Genomic DNA, 20251 nt, shown 5'->3' with positions numbered 1-20251 from the left:
GCTATTCTATTGACTTTAATTCTTTTATTCATGGTCCTTGTACTTATTTATTCCTCCTTTATTCTCTTTATTGTTCATGGAAATGATGTATAAATACAAAGGAAAAATATTATCTCTGATCTTTGAGAGAACAAAGTACTTCACTTCCCTCTTCCAAATAGCTTCTACTTTATTTTCTCATATATCTTGCAATCAAGTCCCTTTTTCTGTCATATCTCATTCTTAGAAATTCCAGTTCCTATAGGTGATAGAGGCATAGAAGAAACACTGTCTTGTGGTAGAGACTTTCCTAATTGTGCAGTTCATTACTCTTTGCCCTTCCCCTCATTATTCTCTTCCCCCTTTTTGCTATTAAGTCCCCTCTCTGGATCCATGCTCCCCAATTCTTCTGATTATCAGTTGAAACGCCTGAAATGGGATAAGTGATCCCTCTAAGCTTGATGCTTATCCCTGCAGATAATACAAACTGCAAATTTCTCATCTTGTCACTATAGAATATTTTTCAATGGGAAAATTGTTTAGCAGTCTGACTTTCACTGAAGTGAAATTCTTTTCCCTGATTCGGTCCCTCCTTTTGCTTTTTCCCTCATTCTCTTGAAGGCCTTCTTTCTGAGAAACTAGAGAAGTTATTTTTTCTTTATCTTTGACTTGATATCATATATTCCCATCTACCGTCTTCCTCCCTTTTATCTATCTTCTTGTTCTTTTTTATTTTAGTCTCACAAAAATATTAATTCACCTGTTTAGTACATTTCAGGCTTTTTTTCTCTACCATACTTCTGCTATTTGCCTTCTACTTTCACCCTTGTCCCCTTGTATACTTTTAAAAAGAAATTGTTATTTTGTTATTACTGTTGTTAATTTCATATATGTTTTTGTCTTTTTAGTTTCCCTCTTTCTGGGAGAATTCCTTTTATTAACTGTGCCTCACTTGGTTACTGTATATGTTATATTTTTTGTAATAATTCCATTCTTCAGGGTTTTTGCAAAGGAAATAATCTACTTTGGCTTGTTGGTTTGTTTTTTTGGGGGAGGGACTGTTTCCAATTTTTTGTTGTTGTTGCTATTGTTACTGAAGGTTCATCTTTTACCATTCATGGTTAGAATCAGGTTCATAAGTTATGTCACTTAATGTTGCATCTTCATTTCACATGCTCTTCCATTCCCTCCTATTTTTTGGTAGGTGCAGAAGTTTTATCATTCAAATTTCCTTTTCTTTCCACTTGGTCTTTCTCTTGATCATTTATAGAATTTATCACGAATTGTTAAATTTAAATATTGCGTCCCGGAGTTTGCAGCATAAGTTTTTTGTTCTGTTTTTTTTTTTTTTTCTGGAGTTATGTGGATTCTTTGGATAGGCATTTTGTTTTCTTTGTTCAGAAATTTCTTGTATTATAGTGCTCTGATTTTTGTCATACTGTGTTCTAGGACACAGGTAATCCTTAAGTTGTTGCTAAACAGTTTGCTTTTTGAAATCAATGTCTTACTGGTCTAATGATTCAAAAAAATTTCTTAACATTGCTCTTTGCTTTTCTTCCTCATGATTGTTCTTGACTTCTGAGTATTTGTGTTCCCAATCACTTGTTTTGTTTCTCTTGCAGTGTTTGCCACTGTGGATTCAAGTTGATTTCTATTGCAAGTTCATCAATCAACTTGTTCAGTCCTGGCAGTATTTTGGCAGTAGACTGAAGGACTGGACCATGTTAGATATTAGCTGTCTGCTGTTGGTTTATAGGATTTTTAATTTACCTCATTAAGTTTCTTAGTGTCTTAGACCAGAGGCATCAAACATATGGCCACAATGTTGAAGTTGCAAAGGGGACCCCAAAAATTTGGGGTCATAGACCAGTGCCCGAGAGGTGTCTCAAAAGAATTTGCAGACTTGAACCTATTTCCTAATCAAGGGACAAAGTTTATTCTAACTGTAACACTATTACAAGCAGACTGGATTCCAAAAGAGATTAGAAAGTCCTAATAGAGAGGAGACCCCTTTATCCAGCTTTCTCTCATTGACATGCTAATTCTATAGCTCATAAGTAAGATGGAGGAGTAGTCTCCGGAATTTGGTTCTCAGTTGACCATATTATTACTGACTGGATTATCCATCAGCAATGAACTGAGGAGTGGTCTATTCACTATTGTCTCAGGAGTTGATCTGTGGGACATATCCTTTCCTAGGTTGGAAGGGTGGGGTGGTGAGAGGGAAAGCCAGAGGACTTTGGAATCAGATTGTCAGAACAGAAGCCCCCCCCCCCCAAAACACCGCTCTATTTCCTTAGAAGCTATATGCCTTCAACAACACTCCCCAAGTACACTCAGACTAAATTAAAATGGAATTAGCTAATACTTAACAAAATAAAGCAAACAGAACAAAACATTTACATTAATATGTAGCTTTGTTAGTTTTATTTCATTTTCTATATCTTTTCTAAAAAAAAAAAAAATTATTTCTCTTCCCTTAAAAGAAAGGGAAAAAAAGAAAGGAAAAGACCTTTGTTTAGAAAAAGGCTATTCTATTAATTCTTTTATTCATGGTCCTTGTACTTATTTATTCCTCCTTTATTCTTAATATGGGGCCTGCAGGGATCTTTATAGATGGCTCAGTGGCCCTCATTTCTATTTGTCAGACCACTGCCTGTCCCTGGAAACAAGTGAGATTTTTTTTACTTTTTTCAGCAAATTCCTATTTTGGAAGTTTAAGGGTTTGTTATCTGAGACAAGGACTAGTGCTCCATTTGGCTGGTCACATATCCCACAAGTTTTCTATTAGGTAACTTAACATTCATCACAACCTTGACCTTCCCAGCTTTTTTACATTTTACTGTCCTACACACAATCTACATTTCTGCTACACTGATCTTGTAGGTTAAGCAAAATGTATCTCCCACTTTTGAGTTGGCTATCCATCCCCATCCCCATGCCTTGAATGCTGTGGCTCCTCACTTCCAACTGTTCCATTACTTCAGCCACCTTCAAGACATGGCTCAACTCAAATCTGGGGGAGATTTTTTCTGGCCCTGCTCCCTCTGTCCTGGCCATTACTGTTTTCTGTGAGATTATCTTTTATACATTCTGTAATACATCTAGAACATCACTAGTTTTTTTGAACTTCTCTCTTGTTAGAATGTGATCACCTAGAGCTCAGGTGCAGTATTTCTTTGTATTCTGAGCTTTTAGCACAATGATTGGAATAGTAATGAGTACTTAAGTCTCAAAAACATAAAAGCTTAAAAGTCTAGCAAACTCTGAAATACAAAGACAGAGATAAACACAGTAAATGGATAAACAGATGTACAGAAAGTAGTTTACTAAAACCAGCAATGATGTATTTGAATCAGTGGGAGTGGAGGTAGGTGAAGCAAAGTAACATGAATACTAAGTCACCTTTAGACTTAAATTGACCATATGGACATGACAGGTTTTTGAGCCTGGGAATGATGTTGATACTCAGTGAAATGTTATAGGATACAGAAGTAACTGGTCACAAGAACCTCCTACAACATGTAGGGAATTCTGGAACATAGGTAGTCCTGAGGATGAAGACAAGAGGGATAAAAAGGGAACTATACCTATAAGGAGAATGGGTGGTTTCTTGGGTTTATGAGGCAGTCTTCCTCAGTCTTGTTGCACCAAACTGCAGAATAATGCTGTCAGAATCTTTATATTCTTTGATTCTAAATTATTCCACTTTATTCTTAGAGAGGGAGTGATGTATAGCAGAGACAAAACCATCTTTGATTTAAAAAACAAATTTATTTCAAGAAATATATTGTAAAGGTATGTTATTCAAAAATTTTAAACGGTAGCCTTTTATTGAGAAATATTTCATTTTTTTTAAAGACAGCAACATTCCAATAGGTAAATATATGTATCAGTGAAATATGAGTACCAAAGGTAAAATAATTAATATTTAGTATATCAAGAAATCAGTTAAATGACATTTAAATAAAAACAAAATAGGGCTGAATGGAAAATTTTGTGATGCTATTGATGTGTCAAATACTATCTTAGCTAAATATCAGTTTTAAAACATTAATATAAAATAATTTCTGGTGTTGATTTAATCTCTGTAAGGAAAAACTGAGTTTTAGAGTGACAATTAAAGAATACCTACCCATTTATATTCAGGAAGCATGTGAGAATAAATAGCAAATGTTCAAAATAGAAATCATATGTACCTATGTTTTCAACAGATAACTGTACCTACGTCAAATTCTATGTGAAAAAGAAGGTTGCAAAAACTTCTGTTAAACCATTTATTTAAATCATAAAGTAATTATGAAAACATTTCACAACTGATTTTTTGCACAAGGAAACAGATAAATGTCAGGCACATAACTTAAGCCCCAGAAGTGGTATATAACGACTGTTCCTCGGTTGTTTGATGGTCCTACAAGTTATAGAGTAGTGGGGAATAAGCTGCTACCCATACATGGAGAGAAGACTTGGTTTCAGCCATTCTTTCCTTGGGGTTTATTCACTAGCTATATCCTGTACTCAGGAAGTAATAGAGCTCTTATCTAGTAATAATCATAGAAAAATGAAGGTACACAGTCTGTGGCAGACTCTCTGAAGGATGATGTTAATTCAGAATTGGTCACTGACAACCAGGTATTTGCAAATTCTGGTATCACATCACCACAGAGGTATGATCCTGCATTTCCTGAAGACCTATTCCCCACCACTCTGTAACTTCTAGAATCCTCAAGCAGCTTGGGTACAAGGCAGATAACACTCCCTGTGCTTAGGTTGCATGCCTACTACTCCTTTTTTTGACTGTCCAGAAAAGCCAAGTGAGTGGTGAAATATTTTCATCATTACTTTTATGACAGAATCCTTAGCTGGTTCTCATCTAGCTCTTTCTGGGCTGTGTTGCTGAGTACTTAGAAAATTGGTACATAAACACAGAGTGGGCCACCTAGATTTTTTATTAAAAACTGTAATAAAGTATTTTTATGGTATGTGAAAGAAAAATAGTACCTGTGCTCTCAAACAAAACCCTTTAGCAATGTAGAAATAAATCCTTTAGAATTATGAACAATGGGTATTTGACTTAAATCACATCACTTTTATTGTCTTTGTTTTTCAAATGACCAAGAGCTCGGTTTGGTTCAAACTCTGATCACTTGTGAAAAATGACAAGCTGTTCTGTTGAGATAGTTTATTGATAATGCTACAAAACACAGCAAAGGGGCACTGGTAAAAGTCATTCTTTTACGCAAATAGTTTTCCCACACTAGGCATCGGCCTACCACACTGTTCTTGCTGAGTTTTAAATACCCATCTAACCACTTCATATCTTTAACTCTAATCAGTTTTGGACTCCAGGGCTTCTTCCGCTTCCCTTCTTAAACGAGCTTTCCTTTCTAAGTTCAGGCTCGTCAAGCTCTCATGTCTTTTGGCAGCCTACAGGGAAACAAAACAGAAGGCCTCATGACTATTCACTCCACACCACTGACCAGTTTCACCTAAAGACTTCACCCGGTCTGTTCCATTCCATTCCCCTTCATAGGTTTTTCTACTTTCTCCAAATGGGTCCTAAAGCTAGGGGCTAATCAACCCAGGGTATAATCATTTCTTCCCTTTTCCAACAAAATTTCTTCTGCCTTTTTTTCCCCCTTTCTCCTCAACTTCATTTTTGTTACAGACATCAGTTTCTCTAGCAACAAGTCAATGGACAATTCCCAAGTTCCCTCTGCCCCATCTCCACAATCTTCCCATTTTCCTCTTGTTACCTAGGTCTCGGCCTGCATCCTGCCATCAAACTTCACCAAAATGTTGTTGGTGATGATTTTTGACATCACATATATACTTCAGATGCTGGAGTTGAAGCCAAGGAGGGCTTTAGACATGGAACTTGATTGAACAGCACTATAGAGGAACTGGGGTAAACTGTGAAGTGAATCCTGCCTCCTCCCCTACCCCACTCCCCAAGCCCAGGGACATAGAGCCCCTGACAATGAAAGGGAGATGTTTGCCCTTGCCATGCCTGTGAAGTCATTATTTCTTTGTAAAAGCTAATCTGACTTAAATGGAAGTAAGATGCTTACACCTCTAAAATCGAGGAAATATGTACATGACAAAAATGTATATATTCTTCAACAGCAAAGACAAGGAAAACAGAGACCTTCCTACTCACCAACCCTCACATGTCACTATGTGGGACTGTTGACAAAAGCAACACCAATCTATCCCAGCCTGCTGCTTTCTTTCACAGACCAGCACAGAAGGGGTGCTTCTCTTTATTTCACACTCTCTCCCCACCCAAGATGCACAGAACTCACAGAAACTTATACACAAATATAAAAACCATGTGAAGCATTTAAGATAGTTTCCTTTGGAAGGAACTAACAAGACAACATCCTGACATCTTAATGAAGCCCTATCTGTCCTAGAGATTCCTACATAATCCTACCCAAACTCAGTGTTCCCTATGAGTTGGAGTTCTTCTAAAAGGCAAATAAACTTTTCATTTTCTGCAGAAAATTGAGTCCCAGCCAACCAATTACCTTGTGGACTGCTTCAGTCATCCAAACTCAATCAGAGGTTATTGACCTCTTAAACTGAGCTCTTAACAAGTCATCAGTTACTGATCAGATACCCCAAACGTATGTTTGAAGCCCCATCAGTTCATCAAACTGACTGGATGAATTTTCTGATGAGTCCCCTTTAAACCCATCATTTTAAAATCTTTTTTTTTAAAGACATTGTCTCTTAAAATATACTCTCCTTGTTTTTCAAAGAGAAATGGTATATTTCTTGGTGTTTCTGTGCTCTATTCAAACTTCTTTTGTGTATATAATTCAACTTTGCTGTTTGCCCAGATTACTTAAAAAGGTAGCACCAGTGTGGGAGATGCCAGGAACCTGCTTCTGGGAGAAGACAGCCTATTTTGTGGGCAGGAATAGCCTCATTTCATCGGCCATGTAGTGTAGACTAAAGCTTCTTACAGTGTGGGTTGCCATCTTACAGGGGGTCACAAAACTGAATGTGGGGTCATGAAATTATGATCTATTATCAGTAAATGTTTGATTTGTATACCTATTTTATATGCCTATACACCTGGGATTGCATAAAAATTTCTCAGGCAAAAAAGGGTCATGAGTGAAAAAAGATTAAGAAGTCCTGGCCTAAACAAGGAGGTAGCCATTTTCTCTCTTTTCAGTGGTGTCCATGGATGAAGCTCTTGTTCACCTACAAGCACAGGCACCATGCACAAAGCTGGATGCAGGGAAAGGCCATCTCCCTAACCCCACCTTCCAGTGTTTAGGCCTTGGTGCCCCCCAAGAAAAAATGCCTGGAGTCTTGGTCTGAGCCATGACAATCTTGGAGCCAGAATTTCAAGTCAAATGTTGATTTCTATTTAAAAAGGAAACTCTGAGGAGCCAGGATGCTGGGGTGCAAGCCCAGGAGGGCTTTGGACTTGGAAGTTGGTTAGACAACACTATACAAGAATTGAGTTAAACTGTGAAACTAATCCCACTTCACCCCCTTCCAAAGATCCAGAGGACACAGGGAAGGAATATACCTCCTGACATTAGAGGGGAGAGGTATGTTCTTGCTATGCCTCTGAAGTAAATTTTTCTTTGTAAAAGCTAATCTGACCTAAATGGAATTAGGATGCTTAGACCTCTAAAATCAAAGGAACACAATTAGTGGGGGCTTGAGCCAATGGCAGAGTCTAGATACTCCCCAATCTTTAAAAAAAAAAAAAAAAAAAAAGAGTCCTAAGGAAGGGAATAAAGTATAACATACCTGGCCTTGAGGCAATAGAGGCCAATAATCAGATTACTGATATGTATAGATACATCTAAGGTCTACCTTACCTAAAAAGTTGGAGGAGCTTATCACCTATTTACAAGGTGATAGATTTTTTTGCCCATAACATTCAAAGACAATCTACTAAGTTACAGAAAGGTTCCACTACCTTTGTTGGTGGAAGGAATATCCATAATGGAGAAATTACAAATTCTTATATATTTAATAATTATTTTGACTGAAGACACAAAGGGTCTGGTTTCTAAAAATATTGCGGGAAAATTACTTCAAAAGGGTCAAAGCAATAATGAGATGTGTACGTGTGTATGTATAAAAATGTAAATAGATAATTTGTCAGTTTGTTAGAATAGTAGTTCTCAATTTTTTTAGACTCGGGATCCACCCCCTTTACAATTACTGAGTCTTCCAAATAACTTTTCTTTATATGGGTTTTATCTAATGATATTTATTATGTAAGAAATTAAAATGGATAAATTTTAAAGAATATTTATCATTTTAAAACATAAACGACCCTTTAACAGAATGTGTTTTTTTCTAAAAATAACAATATTTTCCAAAACAAAAAAAAAAAATTTAGTGAGAAGAATATTACCATTTTACAAATTTTTGCAAACTCTTTAGTGTCTAACTTAATAGAAGACAGTCAGATACTCCTATCTGTTTCAGCATTCAAGTTTCTGCAATATATTGTTTTGAATGAAGTATATGAAGAAATTCCAGCTTCACACAGAAAAGTAAATCAGGGAAGGAATATTTCACTAGGAAAATAAGATCTAAATATTATTATGAAAAAGTTTTGACATCTTGGACCCTCTGAAAGGGTTTCAAGGATATTATGAAGTCCACAGATAACATTTTAAGAACTGCTTTAGAAGGTAAAATGTCACCAGCAGTCTAGTTATAGAACCCCTGTGAACAACAAAGTTATACAGAATAGTTTGGGAAACTCTAACTGAAATGATACTAAGAGAGCTCTGGTATAAAATTCTAGAAGACTGAGCCCAAGGCTCTAAATTGCCAAAAGAACAGCACTGCAATTCTCTCCCATGGTGAGTAGAAATGAATAATAAGAACAGCAAAATGAATCAGTTTTTATTTTGTTAACTCTAGTACCACCTACTTCTCTGCATATTTATTCCTCCATCATCTCTAAAGCTAAGAAAAGTTATATGGGAGCATCTAGTTGGTGCAGTGGACAGACCACCAGTCCTGAAGTCAAGAGGACCTAAGTTCAACTTGGTCTGAGACCAAGTGTCTGGTTTCGGACACTTAACAACACTTCCTAGCTGTGTGACCTTGGGCAAGTAACTTAACCCCCATTGCCTCAGTGAAAAGAAAAGAAAAGTTAACTTAGATGAAGGAAGATGCATATGCCTCGGTACCCTTGGTAAGTTTAAATCACCAGATGTCATTAAATATATTCAGAAATGAGAAAGAAACAAGAATAGCATTAACTGTAGTCCCTGAGCCTCTCTCATATCTAAATCCTTTCGGAGAGGTCAGAATTTGGGCTGATGGAAAATGGAGTCATCTTTACCTGTGGCTATCAGAATATAGATTAATGTTTGTTTCACAGGTCATCACAGAAAATAAGATGCAGAAGAAAAATTTACACTTACCTGTTTTCCCTGAAAAACCATAACTATACATCCTATTATAGTCAGGGCAATCATGATGTAGCTGACCTTGACCCGGAGCCTGTTCTTGGCAGCATCAAGCAACTCAAACCTAACAAAACAAGACCAGATAATTAAATGTGAGTAAGCACCAGGCAACATATCAGGCCATTTCACATCACAGAATCTTAGAAACCCCAAAGTTAAAAGGGAATTCAAACCTCAACTCTAACTCAAGTACAAATACTTTCTATAGCATACCCAACAGGGTATGAACAATTCCAATAAAGGAAGAACTCTGCCTCATAAAGCATTCTATTCTATTTTTGGATAGCTATTAAAAAAATTCAAGACACAGAAGAATAGAGATTCAAAGGTAGATGAAATAAACCGTCTCATTTTACAAATGAAGTTAATATATCCAGAGGTGAATAGACAGGCCAACCACACAGTAAAAGAAGAGGGAACTGAAGTCAAGTCTTCCTACTCCCAAGTCCAATATCTGGGCTATCATACCATACTACTTTTTCCTTTTAAAGTCTACTTCTATATAATTTATTTCAACATAAAAGACCATTTTGACTGATATAAAATAATCATGGCATCTAGAGGTGGAAAAGAGTTAGGAATATATAATCCATTCCCCTTTCTAAGAAACAAATCACCTGTACCACATTTCAGGTAAGCAGTTTCTCAGTCTCTATTTGGATATTTCCAATGGCAAGGAATTCATTACCTTACAAAGTAGCCCATTCCATTTTTGAACTGCTCTTAGAGAAAGTTCTTCCCCCTATTAAACTGAAATCTTCCTCCCTCTTGTAATTTCCATTAGTGGTGGAATATTTTTTGACAAATAACTATTTTCTCATCCAATATATGACATCCTTTCAAGCATCCAAAGGTTGCTCTCATGTTTTCCCTGGCTCTTCTCTACTACAAAATGACATCTCCAACATGTGAGGAGCATGAAAGGGCAAGTTACATTTATAAAATGTTTTGTGTCATAGGAGAAGCATCAAAATAATATTACAGAAACAGGGCAGGCATATTCTCATTTGGCAGGTAGGAAAATTAAGATTTGTGAAGGTGAAAAACTTACATACACAATCTTGGTTAATCAGTGGTGGTTTGGGCAATTATCTAGAGCTGCCTTGTCCTATTCTTTTTCCAAGAGATTCAACTGCCAATATAGCAGCAATTTATAGAACATTTAGAGAAAATAGGAAATTTCAATAAAACACCACACACAATAAAAAATGCCCATACAGAATCATCTCAAAATCTAAAAAGAAACACATGCTTACAAAGCTCTTTAGATATATCATCTCATTTGATTCTACAACCTCTTTACAAGATAAGTGGGATATTATTTTTCTCATTTTATAGAAGAGGAAGGCGAGCTTCAAAAAGGCTAAGTGACTGTTGTCCTTGTCCCTAGGCTGGTTTAAGTGTCTGAGACAAAATTGAAGCCCAAATCTTCTGGAGTCCATTATTCTTCCCAACTAGATCAGCAACTCCCTTGATAGCTGGTTTAGAGACCAGTGAGATCTGGCTATCATCTAGAATGATCTGCTCAATTAGTCCAAAATAATAAATGTTTATAAAAAAATATTCTTCTTCATGGTAAAGAAAGAGAAGGATAAATAAAAGAAATTAAGATTGGGGAGGAGGAGGGGAGGCAGCTAGGTGGCTCAGTGTAGCCATCCCTGAAGTCAGAGGGACCTGAGTTCAAATCTGATCTCAGACATTTAACACTTCCTAGCTGTGTGAATCTAGGCAAGTCACTTAACCCCAATTGCCTCAGCAAAAAAAGAAAGAAAGAAAGAGACTAAGATGGGGGGAAAATACATAGTAATCTACAACTATGAATGTAAATGGGATGAACTTATCAATAATATGAAAACAGATAGCAAAATAGATTAGAAACAAGAGCACAAGAATATGCTGTTTACAATAAATATATTTGAAATAAAAAGACATGCACAACAGAGAGTTAAAATAAGAGACTGAAGCAAAATCTATTATGCTTCAGTTGAAGTAAAAAAGGCAAGCATTGCAGACAAAGCAAAAGCAAAATTAACCTAATTTAAAAAGATAATCACACAAACTACATTTTGGGTACACTAGGCAATGAAAGAACATCAAAAATTTTTACACCAAGTTTCTCTGATAAAGGCCTTATTTCTCAAATATTAGGGAACTTGATCAAACTTATAAAAAAGCAAAAGCTATTTCACAATTGATAAATGGTCAAGGGATATAAATAGGCAGTTTTCAAAAGAAGAAATTAAAACTAAAGTCAAATGAAAAAATACTCAAAATCACTATTAATTAGAAAAATGCAAATTAAAATAATTCTGAGGTGCCATCTTTATATCCATTAGAAATGACAAATGCTAGAGGAGACATGAGAAAATAGGTACAGTAATGAATTTCTGTGGAGGTATGAACTGGTGCAACCACTGTGGATAGCAATTTTGAACTATGCCCCAAAGGCTATAAAACTATTCATACTCTTTGACCCAGCAATATCTACTAGGCTTATATCTCAAAGAGCTCAAAGTAAAAGAACCTATATGTACAAAAAATATGGCAGCTCTTTTTTGGTGGCAAAGTATTGGAAATTGAGGAGATATGCATTAATTAGGGAATGGCTGGAAAAAACTGGTATATCATTGATATGGAATACTATTGTGCTATGAGAAATGAGAAAGAAGATGGTTTCAGAAAAACCTACCTATATGAACAGAAGCAAAATGAAATAAAACAGAACCAAGAGATCATTGGATATAATATTGTAATGGTTGTCAATAATGAAAGACTTAGCTATTCTGATCAATATAGTGATATAAGACAAATTGGAAAAATTCATAATGAAAATTCCTATCCCCTTCCAAAGAGAGAACTGATGAATTCTTGAGTGCAAACTGAAGTGTAATTTTCTCAGTTTATTTTTCTTGCTTTTTTTGGTTGATATGGCTAACATGGAAATATGTTACATGATTTCATATATATAATGGGTATCATATTTTTTGCCTTCTTAGTAGGTGGGAAAAAGTCTAGAAGGACAAGAGAATTTGTACTGCAAATTTTTTTTAAAAGCTCTCAAAAAGAATTTTTTTAAGGAGAAAGAAGTATGGTCCCTGACAGTTATTATATTAACTTTTCTTTTTTTCCAAGCAATCAAGGGAGACAGCCTGGAGTAAGAGCAGATGATGTTTGAAAAGCGCTAGTTGTCTAAAAGTGAAAATTGCAGACACTGTCAAGATATTTTTGGCAATGCTCATGGCTCTTTCTTTCAGAAACAAGAATTAACTGTGAGAATGGATCAGTTTTCTAGTTTATGTTAGTCAGAAAATGTATTCCAAATAGAGGGGAAAATATTTGATTTTTCTTCCATCACATTTGAGAAATAAATAAGATTAAGAGATGGATGCACTAATTTCTGGCAAAAAACAGCACATTATTTATCATACAAGGCACACATTTAGGGGACTAAGTTCTGGCAGGTGAACTTGGACACTTGGGAAAAAAAGACTAGGAAATTCAAACAGAGATACTCAAAGATTTGTTTTCCTCTAAGCAAACAGATCAATTCTGATATTTTTATAGTGGTAGCTGAATCCCAGGAAGTAGAGGAAGGCAAAAGAACTCAAGTGACCCAGGGTGAGAGCCAAGTAAAGATGACAAAAGTATAGTTAGGAAAAGAGCTCTGGCATAAAGCCATAATTAAGGAATTAAGGAGAGATGAAGAAATCAAAGAAAACATGCCATCAGTTAAGTTATAATCAGTATAAATCTATAAATAGATTCACAGAATCTCCATTCCCTATTTTTTCAAATAGTTTATAAAGCATTGGGGCTAATTGTTCTTTGAATGTTTGGTAGAATTCACATGTAAATCCATCTGGTCCTGGGGATTTTTTTTTAGGGAGTTCATTAATAGCTTGTTCTATTTCTTTTTCTGAAATGGGACTATTTAAGCAATTTATTTCCTCCTCTGATAATCTGGGAAGCCTATATTTTTGGAGGTAGTCATCCATTTCGCTTAGGTTATCAAATTTATTGGCATAAAAATTGGGCAAAGTGTAACCCCTTATTATTTCTTTAATTTCCTCTTCATTGGTGGAAAGTTCTCCCTTTTCATTTTTAAGATTACTAATTTGATTTTCCTCTCTCCCACAGAATCTCCAAAAGAAGAGTAGCACTATGATTGCAAATAGATACTCAAAAAAATAGGGATTTTTTTTCACAAAAACTATATGAATCCCTAAGAAGAAATGAAGCAATAAATAAAAAATAAAATAAAAATTCTGCAGGAAAAAAATGAAAATAAAATGAACTCAGGAAAATAGTAAACTTTACTTAAGAATGGATTCTCTGAAAACCAAAATACACTAAAAAAAAAAAAATGTCTCCATGAGACAGAAAAAATAACAATAATAAAAGATTGAAAATATTAGAAAATGTAAGTAACATGATATAAAAAACAACTGACCTGGAAAACAGGTCAAGAAAAGATCATTTAAGAATCAATGGATTCCCTTAAAACCATAATTTTTTTTTCTAAATCTGGCCACTATATTTCAAGAAATCATATTAAAACTGCCAAAATTCATTATAAATAGAAAGAAGCCTGTGATCATCACCTAAAAAGAATTCCAAAAAGTCCTAAGAAAGCCATGACCAAAATCTAGAATTCCCACATCAAAGGAAAAAAAAGCATCAGAGAGAAGCAGTTCAAATATAAAGAAATCATCACTTCTATTAAAACTAAAAGGACAAATTATTGTATGTGAATATAATGGAATATTACCATACGAATCAACAAAATAGCTTAAAATAATCTTTAACATATGTAATGATGTGGAGTCAAGTGAATACAACCAGAAAAACAATTTGTATAAGTATATCAACACCCCAACTCTGAATGAATTAAGGATTCTGAACAAAGCAACAATCCATCTTATCTTCAGAGGGCTGGTTTCTTCATTTTTAAAATGAAATGAATTAGGTGATCTCAAAGTTCCCCTCCTTTTCTATGATACTAATGAAAGGCAGTCATCACAGAAAAAGCCTGAGTCTAAAATCCTAGGTTCTAGTATTAGCTCCACCAAAAATCTCCATCTGACTAGAAAGCTGATTTTCTGATGGCTCTATGAATTTGTTTTATTGCCTATAAAATGAAAATAGTATTTCCTTTACCTACTTCAGAGTTGTGAGAATCATATCAAATAATACAAAAATGTATTGAAAAAATGTGAAGTACCATATACATTAAAAAGTCCACTTGTTTTAAAAACAAAGAAACCACCTCTCTCTGGGCCTGAAGAAGACTTACATAAAATCAGCCATCAAATTAAAGAGGCTAGAACTCAGGTCTCCTCACTCCCAGTGGTCCTTTCTGCCAAATCAAATAATTCACATGTTTTCACTGACTAGAATTCAGTGACTTTGACAAATTAAAGAAACTGGCTTGATGGTGTATTATAACTTCACAGTTTCAGCCTACATTTTCTTATATGAAATGGAAAAATAAAATTTGTACTATTTGCCTCACAAGGTTGTTGTGAGAAATGTTCCTTCTAAACTGTAAAGCACTTGAGAATTGTGATAATCATAATTAGGGCTCACTATGGGAATGAGTCTAAGAGATTAGGGAGGAAAAGAATAGAGAAGACTGATAGAAGAAAGAGAAGTAAAAATCCCAAAACTCGAATTCAACCATTGAAGGACTTGTCAGGCATTTGGTTATAGACATCAGTACCTCAGTTTCAAGGTCAAAGGTTCTGCGCTTCTGTTTTAGTTCCCTTGTACTAACATAAGCAGGCATTCAAATATTTGACAGAGAATACCATGTGTACTACATAGGAAGGAGCACTTGACACAAGCTGGGGCTGAGTTCTAGCTACCATTTTCTTACAGTTCTGGGTTCAGCACTCACGAGATTGTCTCTGGGATTTCTTCTTCTTTTTTGAAACGGCCTGACCAGAGGATTAACTTCTTTTCCCAGGGAGTGGGCTTATGTAATGGTACTCTAGATTTATAAAACTCTGTGGAAAAACAAGAGATAAATCTCACATTATTCAACTTTAAGGGATTTATCAGGCATCTCTAATTTAGTAAAGAAGGTGACAAATAAATGCTCAAACAGTAATATTAGCTGTGCTTACATATTTTAAAACATATAAACCAAATGTTAATTAGAAAGGACACTGAGTTACCCTGAGCTAACCTTTGGTTGGGAAGAACAGTCTAAGAAATAATTCCTTTCTTAATTCCTTCCAAAACAAAAGAGCCATTTATGCAACAAAATGTTTATATTATACATGAAGGAAACACTACCAGAAAAGGAGCAATAAAGAAGCTCAAGATTATGGCAAATAAACCCAGTTAGGGATTATATAAATTTGAAGTGCTATTTAACTTTTTGTGTGTTTCTGTGTTATCATTCTAAATAGAGTGCAAACTCTTCAAAGATATCCACCTCAACACTTGATGTAATGCTTTACATTTGAAAAGCATTTAATAAATTCATTGATATCCATGTAGTCTATCCAAAAAATTGGAACAGAAAATGTATCACTTCTTCAACAAAAAAATTCATTCAACAAACACTTATTAAGCACCTACTGGGTTCAGAGCATGGTGTTAGGTGCTAGAGGGATACAAAATTTAGGTAAGACATTCTTCAGATTCCTGTTCTAGTAGGGGGACCAAACAGGTAACATATATTATATATATATATAAATAATATCATATAAGTACATTAAGTATTCACCAAAATATTATCTTAATGAGGATGAATTAGGGCAAAACCTTCCAAAATTGAGAAGTAAACACAAAAAGAGGATAATGTAATTACAATTCTCATTAAAGAAACTCTTTTTCCAGATTCATGCAAAAATAAGTTTATCATATGGAGAATTTTAAAAGTAGCCTACTACAAAAATGACAATCTTTAATCTGAAATGACAATACTGCTGATTCAGTAAGAATGGCTAATTAGATCGGATCTACCGATCCATCTGGCTCTAAGTTTTCTCTCTGACAGACGTACTATAGAATATTTTGTAGAAGGGAATTGTCCTGTGAGGAATTAATCCCAAAAGGTTAATCTCTTTAATAACTTATTATGGTTCTAAGCATCCTCATAGTTACCTAAACTTTTCAATCTCTGTTGTCAGCCTGAATTACTTCTAATGACCAAAAAGCCTTTTTAAATTTGCCACCTGTTGTGTTAAGAGTATTTGCTTTTATATATCCTAAATTTATTCTGTTCCTATTCCTTAGGGCATCTCTGTATCTTGACATTGTAAGAATCGGAGAACAAATCCTTAATAAACATAACCATCCCTTTTATGAGTTTTCATACTGGTCATACTATTTTAGGTTAGACCCCAGAGTTACATATCTTTATTAGATATTTATTTTTATTGGATACTTATACAATAGTTTCTCCCTCCCTCTGAATAGTCTTACTGTTCTATTATTGTTTTTCTCCAGCTTTTTTATCTTTTTTTTTTTAAGTAAGAATAAGAAAACTGACATGAATGAAGGCACCACAATGTGCTGATTATTTCTGATGTCTTTTCAGATGATTCATAGCTTATGTGTTATAGTGAGGTGAAAACTAGTCTGTGACAATTAATTTAGATTAAGAGAAAAATCCTTGACAAGAGACACTCATTCAACAAATATTTAATACTTGTGCTATATGCACAACTATATGTGAAACCTATTCAGGGAAAAACAAGGCACAGTCCCCGCTCTCTGTAAGGAGCTCATAATTTAGTTAGAAAGGCAAGGTATATATATATATATATATATATATATATATATATATACGCACATGTAAAAAGTTAAACAATACAAATGTTACAAAATTACATGGGACTCAAAATCAAAGGAGCAAGTTAGATGAGTGAAATAGGCTTAGAATGCTACCATTTCATGGAAAAACCTGGGGTACAATTTCAAGTATGGATAATGATTTGACTGACCAAAAAAAAAAATGAGGGAGGTATTCAAGATGAAATCTGTGATGTACATGCTTTGGGAACAGATAGGCTTCATGCTGTGGCATAGTAGTTCCATAGTCAGTGGGTAGAGTTCTATATGGGGCAGACTTATGATTTCATTGAGACAGGGAAGTCTTTGTGGAAGGACTCCTTCTACTAATACAGATCAGCCATATTTGCCAAGTCTTAGTTACCAGAGGGGTCTGAGAAATTACTTAACTTGCCCAGATTCATAGCTAGTAATATGCTCAAAGTAGGACCTGAACCTACCACCAGCACTCTATTTCCATGATATATTTCTTCTCTCAACATCAGAATGCTATGTGAGCAGTCGTTGTTATTATACAGTTCTTACTATAAATGCTATAGCAAACCAAAGGATGAAATTCAAAAAAAAAAAAAAAAAAAAAAAAAAAAGATGATGTTTGTGTGAAATGAAGTACATAAAAATGAAAGTTAATTAAGAAGTTGAGTCTTAAAATTTGAGCTCTGAGAAGTCAAAGATTAAAGGCAAAGTTTTGAAAGTCATCAGGAGGAATAACTAAAGTCATAAAAGAATTCTTCAAAAGAATTTTTTAAAAAAGAACTAAGTATTGAGTTTTAGGAAATACCTCAAATTAAGGGACAGAAAAAGAAGACTGCAAAGAAAAGTAGTGTTGGAGACAGAAGGAGGGCTAGATTAATTTGATGCCATAAAAAGTCAAGTTTCAAGAAAAAAGGAGTAGTAAATTATATCAAATGCTACAGAGGTCAAAGTAAGAAATAAGAAAAGGTATTGGGAAAACAATGAGTAAAAGGAAAGAGATTTCAATAGATTAGAGTGAATGAGTCTATGTGGGGAGAAATGGATACAGATGGCAAGTTTAAATACTTCATCTGAGAAGGCTTCAATTTAAATACTCTAAACATCAGATCAAAAAAGTAAATTTTGATTTTTTTGATTTGAGTTGTAAAGATTTAGACTGGTAAAGAGGTAACAAGAAAAGCAGGAACAGAAGTAATGAAGAACAAAGAATGAATGTGTATGGGACAGCAATGAAACTGGACTGATGAATAGCTAAATTAGAAAAGATTGTGAATGGGGCAGCTAGGTGGTGGACAGAGAACTAACCCTTGAAGTCAGGAAGACCTGAATTCAAATCTGACCTCAGACACTTAACAGTTCCTAGCTGCGTGAGCCTGGGCAAGTCACTTAACCCCAATTGGCTCAGCCAAAAAAGAAAGAAAGAAAGAAAAAACTGTGAATGCCAGTCAGGCTGAGGAGGTCTAATTCCTCCAGTGGTCAGAAAGTCTTTGGTATGTTGGTATGAGAGAACTGATAGGAGTAAAGTGCTGTTTTAGATTTAATCTTGTAGCAGTGTGCAGGATGAGTCTGAATAATAAAAAAAAAAAAAATTAGCCAGGAGACTGCTTCAGAGTCTAGACTTGTTTGGTACTGACTGAGTTAACTGTTCTCAGTAGAGCAAAATTTATATTATATATAGCCTAATCCAACTATACCTTTAGATGAGGGTTTTGAATTTTCCTGTGGTTTTGTACAAAATCCTTTCATCATCTTCAAATCTCCTTTTCTGGCTACCTGGAGAGAGGGGAAAACTTCTCTTTCACACAATCTCAGGCAGTTTCCTGAAAAAAGAAGAAATATTTCCAAGAATTGAGTTTGGAACTTTCTTCAGAGGAAAAATGCCTAAAGACCACATATCCCATTTACAATGACACTTAAGTTTTGCTTAGTTTAAAAAACATATGAAGAGCATAAAATACAATCAAATTTTTTTATATCATGTCTGTTTCCCAATTAATACTTTCATCATATTTTACACAAGATATCCATAGTTCTTTGTTATCCCTGACAATGTCATAAGCTAACAATTTACATCCTTGGATAAGGGAGTAGAAAAATGACCATCTTCCCTCAAACGAGTTCACCTCTCTCAAAATTTACAACTAGAGAAATTGGCCATATAGTATCGTCAGATATTCCTCATTCCAAAATGACTGTTTTCATTGACAAAAATTTTAACAGGCTGCATCACTCTTAGAGATGGTCTCGAGTCCTAGAAGAAGAACACATGACTAGAAGCAAATGACTTAGTTTGATTAGAAATAACAAGTATGCAAGGACTTCAGGATAGGCATCTACTGAGGTCTCTTCCCTTTGGCATATCCCTTTTCTAGCTACAACAGGAGTGGCCTCCAAGCTATGCTCTGGGTCTTTTCCTTCTTGTAGCCATGAAGGAGTAAACAGTAGGGCTGTCTTGGCTCAACTTTAACCTGGACAATAATCCTTATTTATACTGTTAAGTAAAAACCTTGTTTTGCAATACTCTTTTTCTCTTTCTCTAACTTCACATGGTCTTGCAATCTGCATAATCACAACTAGGCCTAAAACAAGAATTGTAACCTATTGTCACTGATATATTTATTTGTATGGTATTGATTGAGTAGTTCTCATAATCAATATGCCTGGCAGTTCATTCTCTACTATATTCATATTTACTTTTGTGCTATTTCTCTTATTGTCAATATGCTGTTATTATTTCCCATTAAACTCGTGCTTGCATTGGCAGCACATACATTAAAACTGGAATGATACAGAGAAGATTAGCATGGTCCCTGCATAGGGATGACACACAAATTCGTGAAGCATTCCATTAAAATGCTCTTTTTTTTTATAGCTTTTTATTTACAAGATTTATGCATGGGTTATTTTTCAGCACTGACAATTGCAAAACCTTTTGTTCTACTTTTTTCCCCTCCTTCTCCCCACCTGCTCCCCAAGATGGCAGGATTACCAATGCATGTTAAATATGTTAAAGTATATGTTAAATACAA

The 20251-nt window shown here is 34.9% G+C and overlaps 1 protein-coding gene and 1 non-coding gene across 2 annotated transcripts in view; one reads left to right on the top strand and one right to left on the bottom strand.

The window, feature by feature from the left end:
- Positions 1-4783: 4783 nt before the first annotated feature.
- The window catches only part of FAM162A (family with sequence similarity 162 member A), a 38049-nt gene continuing 22581 nt past the window's right edge, over positions 4784-20251 (bottom strand). Inside the window, exons 2-5 of the mRNA XM_031959731.1 lie at positions 18917-19042; positions 15340-15448; positions 9399-9507; positions 4784-5406 (exon numbers count right to left, since the gene is read on the bottom strand). Coding sequence (XP_031815591.1) covers positions 5308-5406; positions 9399-9507; positions 15340-15448; positions 18917-19042 — 443 coding nt within the window. The 3' untranslated portion in view covers positions 4784-5307. The remainder of the gene's footprint in view (positions 5407-9398; positions 9508-15339; positions 15449-18916; positions 19043-20251) is intronic.
- Positions 19971-20077, top strand: LOC111719698. The gene has a single exon (XR_002769709.1). It is a non-coding gene; the product is annotated as a U6 spliceosomal RNA (small nuclear RNA).

This window comes from Sarcophilus harrisii, chromosome 3, assembly GCF_902635505.1.
Source record: "Sarcophilus harrisii chromosome 3, mSarHar1.11, whole genome shotgun sequence".
NCBI lineage: Eukaryota > Metazoa > Chordata > Mammalia > Dasyuromorphia > Dasyuridae > Sarcophilus > Sarcophilus harrisii.
Note: the sequence above shows the minus strand (reverse complement) of the source record. Positions and strands in the feature narration are given on the sequence as shown.